General features: G+C 47.7%; 1 protein-coding gene across 4 annotated transcripts in view; it reads right to left on the reverse strand.

The window, feature by feature from the left end:
- Nucleotides 1-12,330, reverse strand: part of scrib (scribble planar cell polarity protein) — a 76,145-nt gene that overhangs the window by 41,914 nt on the left and 21,901 nt on the right. For all 4 annotated transcript variants that reach the window (XM_056584141.1, XM_056584143.1, XM_056584144.1 and 1 more), the window contains exons 2-9: nucleotides 7,584-7,701; nucleotides 7,289-7,367; nucleotides 5,878-5,967; nucleotides 5,036-5,092; nucleotides 4,535-4,598; nucleotides 3,320-3,394; nucleotides 2,431-2,575; nucleotides 397-515 (exon numbers count right to left, since the gene is read on the reverse strand). In XM_056584141.1, the coding sequence (XP_056440116.1) occupies nucleotides 397-515; nucleotides 2,431-2,575; nucleotides 3,320-3,394; nucleotides 4,535-4,598; nucleotides 5,036-5,092; nucleotides 5,878-5,967; nucleotides 7,289-7,367; nucleotides 7,584-7,701 (747 nt within the window). The remainder of the gene's footprint in view (nucleotides 1-396; nucleotides 516-2,430; nucleotides 2,576-3,319; nucleotides 3,395-4,534; nucleotides 4,599-5,035; nucleotides 5,093-5,877; nucleotides 5,968-7,288; nucleotides 7,368-7,583; nucleotides 7,702-12,330) is intronic.

A 12,330-nucleotide genomic window follows, 5' to 3' on the forward strand; every position in this document is an offset into this window, starting at 1 on the left:
GTTAATACTGGGCTAAGGTTTCACATGGGACTTGCGCTTATGTTTTGTGAGCAGTGCACTTTAAGCTATTGTTGTGTATAAGTCTAAATGCTTAGAAATAGGCTAGTGCTTAGCGATTGGCTGTCAGTAAGCGTTGGATTAAGAGCTAAGCAACAAGAGCTCCCAATTGGGTGACAGGCTAGCATTTGGATAGCAGCGATTTGGCTAACCGCTGGGCTTGCTTTGATTTGGGATAGCGCTGAGCTTAGGAAGCGTGCTGAGGGTGAAGGCACACTGACTGATGATCTATAGCTAAGCCTTGGAGCTAGCATCAGGCTAGCATTGGAGCTAGCCGTAAACGTTGGCAAAGTGGTGAGCGACCGGTGATCACCATGGCATCGGTCGGCTTCGCCCTACCTGCAGGAGGTTCTCCGTCAGCACCAGTTCTGTCAGGTTCTCGCATTCTCCGATGGAGTCGGTGAGCTCCGTCAGGCGGTTTTGGTCCACTTTCAGGATGGACAGCTGCCGCAGGCAGCCTGCAGGATTCACATTAATGTTAACACTGATCAGACCGCTGAACATGTAAGTCATGTTATATCTTCTTTTCAACAACAAATGACATTATCACATCCTTTATAATGTACAAAGCCACGCTTTTGTGAGTGCGCCACCAAGTCTGAGCAAGGCGTGTTAAAGGAAAACGTCTGGATTCTTTCAGAGCGTGGTAAATTGAGAGCGACGCTCCCCATTAACCAACCTCTAGGACGGTGGTGACGCCAGTCTGAGTTTGAGAGAGGTGCGGGCCGGCAAGAGTTTGTTGCACTTAGCTGAGTGTTATCTAACCACCGCAAAGCAATGGTGGAAATTTAACCAGATGTCGGGTTTGTGTATGAGGGCTTCGATGCCTCTCTCTTGGGATTTCAGAGCGAGACTTTGCCACGATCGAGACATGGCTATGCACAATAATAAAAACACCGGATTGAGCCAGAGATAAGCAAACGCTGTGTTCCACTGTAAGGATCTGTGTGATGATGTGGTCAGACACTTACGCCCCGTGCCCACTACCTCCGTCAGTTGTCCGTTGCCCATTGACTTTGAATGGGGACGGACGCGCAATGCATTGTGGATCCGTCCGTTGAGTTGGAGCGTTCGCCACCGTCAGAAAGTTGAAAAATGTTCAACTTTTTCGGCAGCGACGGTTCCGTCATCCAATCAGATCGCGTATGCAAATGTAAGCACTGTGACGCGACTCGGGCTCTGACGATACTGGAAAGCGGGAAAGCGGATTATCTTGCCTCGCAACAAGCAGGAAGAAGCGGGAAGAACCCGGCGAACCGATTTGATTGGCTGACGGATGCATCTGCAAAGACTACTCCCCCATCCGTCAGCCACGCCTTCCCACGTCCGTTGACTGACGGTGCAGTGGGCACGAGGCGTTAGAATGCACATCGGAGCATGTCAGTGGCAAAACAAGCACTGTTAGTTGTCTGAGCACTACTACCTACATTTACGGGATGCGTTGCCAGCCACATGGGATAACATTGCAACGTTCTCGCTCAATACTGGACCAATGTCAAAGATTGTTTTCCGAATTAGTCCCCGAGACCCAGAATGACAAGAGAACAAGCTCCAGGTTCAGAAATTCCGAAGTCTTCCTTCAATACAACCAAAGGTTACACTGTTGAATGATAGTAAAGAGGAGGAATAGAGGGTTCTCAAATCAGGACTCAGGATCCTGAATGATCTGATTTTATGCAATGTTCCCATAATGCTCTATTTTAGTGGAAAACATATCACATTACTAAATAAAGAGACGCTCTGAACAACATTCGGCACGCTGTCTTTGAACGCAACCCCATCACACAATACCCGAGGCCAGCTATAAAGCAGAGCCAAACGAATTGGCTGTATTCCTTAATAGTATAATGGTCCACAAGGGCTCCATCAGTATGAATTAATTTCAGGTTCTGAGTTATGTTATCTTTAGGACACCGCTCACCGGCGTGTCCCTACCACTAGAGGGCAGTGCTGCTCTTCTCTCTATCAGGCCAGTGCGCCGCAGACGACATACTGGATCAATATGACACAGTTCCTGGAACCACACCTGACTCACACAAGGCGCTGCGCAGGCAGGTGCTGGTCAGGTGTTGCTCCACTAGGATGTGGATTTCAAAGCTGTGCCTGACTGGCACCTGGTTGACTGGCTGGCGACGGACGAGGGAAATCGAAGAGTGTGATTCTGATGCAATCCATTGAGATGGATTTATAAAAGGGATTTTTTGTTAATGAAATGACAGCCACCATTTGCTTGATAGACTGAAAGAGTCTTCCTTTGTGTCATTCCAGGAAATACATTATTTGAGTCGTTTGTGTCATCGTCCTGGTGTTCCCCAACATCAGCGTCGCTGACAGTTTGTGTATCAATAAGGCCACGATGGTCGCCGTGGTTACCGATGGAGTCGGGCACCGCGTCCAGCAGGTTGTGTGTGAGCAGCAGGTCCGTCAGGGCCAGCAGACCGCTCAGCTCAGCAGGGAGCTTCTCCAGACGGTTCTCCGACACGTCCAGACACACCAGCCGCCGGAGGTTACCCAGCTCCTACACACACACACACACATGGGGACAGTTACACACATACACACATGTATACAACCATATGCACACAAGTCCTGGTTAACCAGTACCTGGCACCGGACCAGGGCTGAGGTCCTGGTTAACCAGTACATGGTACTGGACCAGGGCTGAGGTCCTCTTAACCAGTACATGGTACTGGACCAGGGCTGAGGTCCTGGTTAACCAGTACATGGTACTGGACCAGGGCTGAGGTCCTGGTTAACCAGTACATGGTACTGGACCAGGGCTGAGGTCCTCTTAACCAGTACATGGTACTGGACCAGGGCTGAGGTCCTCTTAACCAGTACATGGTACTGGACCAGGGCTGAGGTCCTCTTAACCAGTACATGGTACTGGACCAGGGCTGAGGTCCTGGTTAACCAGTACATGGTACTGGACCAGGGCTGAGGTCCTCTTAACCAGTACATGGTACTGGACCAGGGCTGAGGTCCTCTTAACCAGTACATGGTACTGGACCAGGGCTGAGGTCCTGGTTAACCAGTACATGGTACTGGACCAGGGCTGAGGTCCTCTTAACCAGTACATGGTACTGGACCAGGGCTGCGGTCCTCTTAACCAGTACATGGTACTGGACCAGGGCTGAGGTCCTCTTAACCAGTACATGGTACTGGACCAGGGCTGAGGTCCTCTTAACCAGTACATGGTACTGGACCAGGGCTGAGGTCCTGGTTATCCCAGTGGAGCAGGGAGGACTTGCGGAGGACTCACCAGGGGGAGGGAAGTCAGTTGGTTCCTGTCCAGCCACAGCTCCCTCAGATTTGGCAGAGCTCCCAGGGTGTCCGGCTGAAGGGAGAGAGGTTATCGTGACTAGATGTTGACTGTATAATCAGCTGAACAAACAAGTGGATCATTCTGAACCAAACCTTAAAACACACTTTTATGCTTTTCAATTTTGAATCGATCAAACGTAGCTCTGTGATTCCGATTTTTACTGTGTTTTTGACTGATTTCAGGGTTTAAATTCATTGGTGGTTTATAATGCAAGATCCCATAATGGGTTGAAAGACCCGCCCATATCAGAATAATATCTTGGTACATATTAACGGTTGTCGAATACATTCGGCCCTGAAAGATCAGAATCAGTTGCTCCTCAAAACCGTGTTCTTTATGCTTTCAAAGCCTATTCTTTAAAACCTATCAAAACATATTTAGGAACAGGAAAATCCAAGCGACATGACGTCAGTTTTAATTATAAGCCGGTACGCAGTTGGCAGACAGACAGACGGGAAGAAGGACAGCGAGACAGACAGAGAGACAGGCAGGCTTGAGGACGGACAAACAAATGGACACAATCGAAGAAAGCCATGGAGGTTTGAAAAAGGAAAGACAAGCAAGGAAAAAAAGGGAGATCAGACAGACATGTAGGCAAACATAAAAAGAAAAAAGAACAAACAAGGCTTCAAGGAGGATGTCAACAGTTTGCTCTGTCCAGGGTCTGTTTACTGTTGTCTACTCAAACAGGCCGCTGTTTCCATACACTCTCTGTACACATGCCAAAGTACAGTATGCATCTACCTGGCCTGAGTGTAGTATATATGTATATATTTCTGAGAGGAACACAGCACATACATCCTACAGTATACGTCTTCCCCTGAGTACTGCATGTACTGTATATCTATACACCTGAGAGTACCACAGTACATAAATCCTACCGTACAGTATACTTCCACCCCTGAGTACAGCATGTATATATACCTTTGAGTAAATATCACTTCCTGTGTCTGGCCGTCCGTGTTTACCTTTGTATGCATGTGTGTGTGTTTGCTGTGTGTGCGCGAGAGACAGTTATTGTGTGTCTGGGTGTTGGTGTGAGTGAGTGGGAGACAGAGCTCATGTATGCGTGCGTGTGTTGCGTGCGTGCGTGTGTTGCGTGCGTGCGTGCGTACTTGTGTGCGTGCGTGCTTGTATGAAAGTTTATCTTACCAGCTCTTCAAGCTTATTAGATCCCAGGTCCAGTTGCTCAAGTTTCACCAGGAAGGACAAAGACCTGGACAGGAACAGGAAATTAGTCATCCAGTCATGTGTGCTGAAACCATGCTGCCAAAACACTTCACCCAAAACAGTTCAGCCTAACCAAAGGTTGTTTCTGCCGAGGTCATCGGATTCAGCCAATCAAAAAGCAACCGTTGTCAAGGCCTGAAGCTATTAGGGGATAGCTATAGTTTTTATTTATTTAAGTGTTCGGTTCCTCTGAAAATGCTTCAAGATATTAAATATCATTAGATCTGCAGATGTGACTGCCTCCAGCCAGGGAACTAGACTGTAGGTCAGATTCCAGATCACAGTAACGCTGGCTACATCCTCTGGATCCCAGAGCGTTTAGTCTGCAGGAACACCGGTGGTGAGAGTTATTGTCTCATCTCTGCCTCCACACCATAAGAGGCTGAGCACGGCCTGTGTTTACCCGACCAAGAGTGCACTTACGTGGGAAGGGACTTCAGTAGGTTCTCCCTGAGCTCCAGCGTCACCAGGTTGGCCAGACTGTGTGGAGAAAGAGTGAGACATGTTCAGAGAGAGAGCCAGAGGGAGGCTGAGACCACACACACATAAACAGATAGAGAGACAGAGACAGAGACAGAGAGAGAGAGAGAGAGAGAGAGGCGAGAGAAGGAGAGAGTGGTGGGACGAAAAGAGAGGGGGAAAGACAGCAAGAGAGAGAGAGGTAGAGACAGACAGATAAAGAATGTAAATATGGAGGCTGATGGAGGTGATTGAGACAGTGGGGGGTGGTGAGGGGGGTAGAGATGGTTAACCGTCAGATGGTACATCTGTTGGTAGGGGCTGATCTGGCATGTAGATAGGTCTGATCCATCTGTCAGAGCATGGATACTGAGCTCTGTAGCCCGCTGGGTAAGGAAATGTAACCCGTTTAAATGGCTACAGAAACTGAAAGGATATCAACGGACTGTTCTGTTACTGTATGATAGCAGCATCACTTTGGACATAATCAGACATTAAAACACTTAATGATGTTCAGACATGTTGTTCATCTGGATGACCCGGTCAACTCGGCAGTTGTTACATAGATGTGAGGGAGGTAGTGTGTTGAACTGGATTTGTCTGATCTGATATGAATGTAGCCAAAACAGACATCATTGATCGACGAATTCTATTGCTATGGACCTTATTGACCTAGCGGCCATCTTTGATCAAATCGCTAGCTGGCCGGGGGGACTGAATACCGAATCTCGCCTGCGGTTCCCTCCATCCTAGCTCAGGTTCTGCTGATATACAGGCTCAGGTCTCTGAGACGAGGGGATACGTACTTTCCGATGTCGTTGGGCAGCGTCTGTAACGAAACGTCGTTGAGTGCCAGGTGAGCCAGCGCTCGCAGCTGTGTGAATCCATCTGGTAATCTGGGAAAACAAAACAGGAATTATGAGATTTACTAGATTGAAAGGTTTTATTATGACTTGGTCATTTGGTAATGTTATTAAAATACAATTGGCAGATAAGGGTTTAAAGGCATCTTGCTCTTGGAGGCTTAAAAGGCTGGTGTACACTGGGGATCCAACCCAGAACCTGGTGCCTGGGAGTCAAACTCTCTAACCACTCCGCTAAACTGCCCTAGAGAGAGCACAGTTCACTTTTTAGCTCCATCTGTTGGAGTATTCACCACCAGTAAAGACAGCTTGTGCGCTGGTGATGAACGGCCAGAGGTCTCAAACAGAGATGCCTCCTCATGCCACGGGTTTTTGGGGACAGGACAGACACATAGTTTTTCTGGCCGGGCGCCAGGTGACTGTAGATAACGGCTCACAGCGCCAAACAAGCCAAAGTCCAATCAATGGATGATTGGTAATGGTGTTTGACTTGGTGCTTATAATGCTACTGTTGGAAAAAGGAGCACTACGAAACCAAGACATACTTGACTTACGTCAGATATAATAACGTTTTTTTGGAAAGTATCCAACCGAAAGTAAGAAAAACAACCCTCCCTTCAAGCCTCCCTCCAAAGCCACTCCCCAAAAACACTTGGCTAGCTCACTGGCTTTAGCAATAGAGCTGCCCAGCCTTAAGAAAGACTCTGCTAATGTCAGTGGACGGGCAGAGAGTGCACAGGTAACCAAGACTACTACCTGGACAGCAGAATATCAGAGAAAGAGAAAGACTACTACCTGGACAGGGGAAGGGGAGAGAGAGAAAGAGAAAGACAACTACCTCGACAGCAGAATATCAGAGAAAGAGAAAGACTACTACCTGGACAGCTGAATCTCAGAGAAAGAGAAAGACTACTACCAGGTCAGAGGAAGGAGAGAGAGAGAAAGAGAAAGACTACTACCTGGACAGGGGAAGGAGAGAGAGAGAAAGAGAAAGACAACTACCTCGACAGCAGAATATCAGAGAAAGACTACTACCTGGACAGCTGAATCTCAGAGAAAGAGAAAGACTACTACCAGGTCAGAGGAAGGAGAGAGAGAGAAAAAGAGAAAGACTACTACCTGGACAGGGGAAGGAGAGAGAGAGAGAGAGAAAGATAAAGATTTCTACCTGGACAGGGGAAGGAGAGAGAGACAGGCTGATAGAGGGACTACTACCTGGACAGGGGAAGGAGAGATAGAGAAAGAGAAAGATTACTACCAGGACAGGGGAAGGAGAGAGAGACAGACGGATAGAGAGACTACTACCTGGACATGAGAATAACAAAGAAATAGGGAGTGATAGAGGGACCAATACCTGGAAAGGGGATTCCCACTGAAGTCAGCAATCTCCAAGGCCTTACAGAACTTGATGCTCTCTGGGATTTCAGGAATGTCTGCAGGAGAAAAACAGAGTGAGAGAGTGAGACAATGAGAGCATGTGTGTGTTCATGCATGCGTACATGTGTGTGTGTTTGTGTCTGTGTGTATACGTACGTACGTGTATATGGGTGCTTGTATGCGTATATGTATGTGTGTGCGTTGTGTGTTTGGCGTTTCTGTGTGTGTCTGTTCGTAGCTGTGTGTGTGAATCTGTGTGTGTCTGTGCGTACCGTTTCTGGAGATGTCCAGCTCCACCAGCTGCATGAAGTTGGCCACCTCTGGAGGAAGCTTCTGGATGGCATTGTCGCTCAGGCCAAGCTTCCGGAGGTTCAGCAGCCGGAAGAACGGCTGAAACACAAGACGGAGTCACCAGGTCAGAGACGGAGCTACCAGATCAGAGCCGGGGTCACCAGATCATAGCCGGAGTCACCAGATCAGAGCCGGAGTCACCAGATCAGAGACGGGGTCACCAGATCAGAGACGGGGTCACCAGATCAGAGACGGGGTCACCAGATCAGAGACGGGGTCACCAGATCAGAGACGGAGCTACCAGATCAGAGCCGGAGTCACCAGATCAGAGACGGGGTCACCAGATCAGAGACGGGGTCACCAGATCAGAGACGGGGTCACCAGATCAGAGACGGGGTCACCAGATCAGAGACGGGGTCACCAGATCAGAGCCAGAGTTACCAGAACACAGGCGGGGACATCAGATTCAATCGGGGGACATTTAAAGACCTCCCAATAGACGACATGAAACAACCACATACATGACCGCTCACATAGGATTCAATCACATCCTCTCAAATTGGATAAGTTAAGAACATATTCAATTAGATTCAGTGACATGAGACTACACACACACTTCAAGTGTTCTTAATTGTGCATGTGGTTGTCCCAATGCTTCCCTCAGAGATTAAATTCCCTAATCAAATGATAATACGTGTGTGATATACGGATAACCCTATCTCTAAGATATACGATTTTGCAGTCCAAAAATTACACCGATCCTTGAGCAGTTGTCATTTCGTCAGTATTTTTGCAAAAAACTATTGTTTTTATTCAGGGTTTTCCAATAACCCAGCCAGTTCTCTTTCCACATGCTTGTCAGATGGTTGTTCCCAGATGAAGATGAATATGCCCCCACTCTCTCACTTCATCTCGTCTTACGGAGCCAAACTCCCAGACACTTAACAATGACCCATACTGGGAAATAAAAGAAGGAATACAGAGGTGAACTGTGACATTTTCAGACACAAATTACACACACACATTCTGGAATTAGCTTGGAATTCAACAGAGGTGATGATTCAGCGATGCTCTCCTATAGGCTAGAGGAGAATGCAGAATGATGCCGTCATCATTCAACAACCCAAAGCAATTGGCTGCCGTACAGGGGAACCACAGCAACGGTGTTCAAAGCTTGTTCAGCACCCACAGAGTTTGTAGTAGTATTAGGCTCATGGACACCTTTAATACACTGACTTCAATAACCATTATTACAGTGTACATACAGCTGAAGTACACAAATGTATACATCCAAGACCCACTGATAGGGAGATCGACCACATCACAGAAGTAAAGGAGAAACCGCACACCAAAGTTTGAAAGATCCATTGGGAATACCTGTTTGCAACAAGGCACCAGCCCCCACACACACACACACACACACACACACACACACACACACACACACACACACACACACACACACACACACACACACACACACACACACACACACACACACACACACACACACACACACACACACACAAAAGGACGGCTCTAGAATAACAGCCTGAGGAACAATGTCATGGCCTGTTGTGGTGTGGTGACAGCTACTTCCTGATCTGGATTGCTCTGTTCTATTTGGGCTGGCTAGGGTGTGGTGGCCTGTGGCATGCACAACATTCCCATCAGAAAAAGTATTGAAAAGTATTTAATGGTCAGTGCCTGCACCCCCTGTGTGGCCTCTTTGGATTGGTTCATTTCTGTCTCTTATCTCTCTCGAGTCAACATTAGTAGGGAGGAGAGGCGTTGCAACACTGACTAGGATTCCTCCAACTGGGCCAACTTTTATAGAGTCTGGACAGACTCTATAAGAGCTCTGGAATCAGCAGCTTAGCGCCCCACCACCCCCACCCCTCCTCATCCTCTACCCTGGTTCCTCCTGCTAACCATCCTCCATGTTCTGGGCAGCAGTGTCGTCCCGAAAAAGAAAATGGATTTTTTTTCGAACTAATGGACGATATCTGAATCAAACAAGGTTTTCTCTAAATCAAAAAAAAGCAAAAAATATATATATATATGGTTGTTTGAAGCCTCCCAAATAACCCCTTTTTTAGGCTGTATAAACGGAGACCATGTCTTTTGCGATGTAATGTCACCGCATCTGTGATGGCCTGCAACTGGGGCCCTGTCGTGTCAGATGGGATGGCTGTTGCCAAAGTCACCTGCCTTTTTTTGAAGGCCCTTTGCGGCTCGAGCTGGCATTTGCATCTCTTTGTGCTGCAAACACCTGCCATACACTGCATGCATCGGTCGCAGGTGCTGGGATGAGATGGTTGAGATCCCCCTAAACTATTGATGCATTATAGTTTAATATTTTTATTTTATTCTAATTATTTAATATCCAGTAGTAGTTAGTAGTTTATTTATTTATTTTTGTTTATTTAGCTCTCTTTACTTGTGTTTCTCTAATACTTTTTATTTTTGCACTGTTAAAGGAGCCTGAGAGTCAACAATTGCATTGCCAGCGACTGCATCCGTGATTGTTGTGCATATTTTATTAAAGCAACTTCAACCTTGATGTCGTGTGGTCGCAGCAGCACAACGTTCGACTCAGCCCTCAAACGCAGATAAAAAAGTATTTCCGTGCCTATAAAGAGCCTGGGAGTATACTCATTGACGTCATGACCCAGGGACACCATAGGCGAGGTGTGTGTGTGTGGACGTGTTGTGCTCTGTCTGGGAAGCGGTTGAAGGCTGCGTCCGAAAGACGGTTAGGCTTCCCGGCCACTTGGGAGTACAATGCCACGTGTATGCGATGTGCGGAGCTCGTTTTGGAAAGCCGTTGATTTGGATGATGGTGTCGGGGACAGGGACACCTATCGTATAACGCCACAATTTGTGGATGTGAGGAGCCATGTCTGAGCAGCGATTTTATATTGATAGCCGCATCCCCTCTCCATTGCTCCTCGTCCCTCCCTCCTTAGTCCGCTAACCTTCCTCCTACACCCTCAACCCTCCTCCTTCTTCACAGCCCTCTCCTTCCACCTCCTGCCTCCCTCCCTGCGCCCTCTTTCACCTTCAACTCTATCCTTGGCCTCCTTCTCCTCCCTCAATCCTCAGGCTCCTCCTCCCCCCTCGCCTCCTTAACCCCCCTTCCTCCGGGTGGTGGATCCCGTCCAAGTCCTAGTCGCTTGGTAATACCAGGGAGTTGCGGGGAGGGGAGGGGGGGGGGGGTGTCTGGGTTCGTAATGCAATCAGACGATTACAAACGCGCACAAAGACAGCCATTCAGCGGGCCGCAGAACAGCCGGTTCTCTATTAACCCTCCCTGGGCTCCAGGCGGGTCCAGCGCCACAGAACTCTGCTCCGAGCCCGGTCAGAGCCCGGTCCAAACCCCGGCCGCAGAGCCCGATGGCAGGGGGCCAGGGCCGGGCTGGAATGTCTGAGGACAACACAGAGGAGTCGCCGTCTGTTTGAGTTACGCATCGCTTTGGTGCAATTACAACCGGCGAGGGGAGGTGACTCATAGTTCCTGCTAATTGACTGAAGGGTGGGTCACTCATTTGACCTCTTTTGTGTTGAAAGTTTGAGTTTTTTGTTCGTTTTTTATTTTAAATAGATTTTTACTGGCAGTTCTTTCCCAAATAAAACGTCTCGTCTCGGCTCGTAAGAAAAAAGGAATTAAAAACAGAATTAGAACAGGAATGCTGATGGAACCGCAGAGGATTCCAGGAATTGCTATTAAGTTTCTTAAAGATTAAAATTAATTTATGCAAAAGCCAGCCCCTAACAAGTGTAGGAGAGGTCCAGGGGTCAACGCAGTGCGATGAGGTACTTCCACTGTGCAAGTGGAAAAACAATGCATGAAGAAATCAATTATTATGGTATTGTCGAGGACAGGTAAACAAACTAATTGCTACTATACACACAACTAAAGGAAAGTAAGTAATATTACTAGATTGTTTGCATTCTCAGCGCTCAAATACACAGCATCACTAATATTATATCGGATTGCAGTGCGTATTTAAACATAAACTTGTGTGTCTGATTGAGAGTTTGTGTGTGGGTGTGTGGTTGTGCGCATGGGTATGTGTTTCGCTCCTGTTACAGACTGTGTCTCTATCTGAGAGCGCCAGAGTCTACAGTCTTGTGACTTGAAGATAAACACGAATAATGAATCCTCAGTGCAGATCCTGCACGGCAGGTATTCAAGTCAACACACACATGATCACATTCTCCATACACAATCCAGAGTGAAGCCAGGCTAGCAAAGACACAGCGCAAGCCTAGCTAGCTAAAAACACAGCGATAAGCCAGGCTAGCAAAAAACATAGCGCTAAGCCTGGTTGGCTATAAAAACTTGGCGCTAAGCCAGGTTAGCTGAAAACATAGCACTAAACCAGGCTAACCCAGACATAGCGCTAGAACAGGCTAGCTCATATGAAGACCGTAGCCAGGCTAGAAAAACCTAGCACTAATCCAGGCTAACCCAGACATAGATAGCACTAGGCCAGGCTAGCTCAGATGAAGACCGTAGCCAGGCTAGCTAAAAACATAGTACTAAACCAAAATAACCCAGACATAGCACTAAACCAGGCTAGTTAAGAACTATAATCTGGGATCCAGGAGTCCTAACACATGTTCTGGGGGGGGGGGGGGGGGGGGGGGCTGGGGGGTTATGCCTTGTTTCCTCAATTCGTTAAGAGATACATTTCCCAAGAAAACTCCTTTAACGTGAGTGGA

The sequence above is a fragment of the Gadus chalcogrammus genome, chromosome 23 (genome assembly GCF_026213295.1).
Source record: "Gadus chalcogrammus isolate NIFS_2021 chromosome 23, NIFS_Gcha_1.0, whole genome shotgun sequence".
In the NCBI taxonomy this organism is placed as follows: Eukaryota; Metazoa; Chordata; class Actinopteri; order Gadiformes; family Gadidae; genus Gadus; species Gadus chalcogrammus.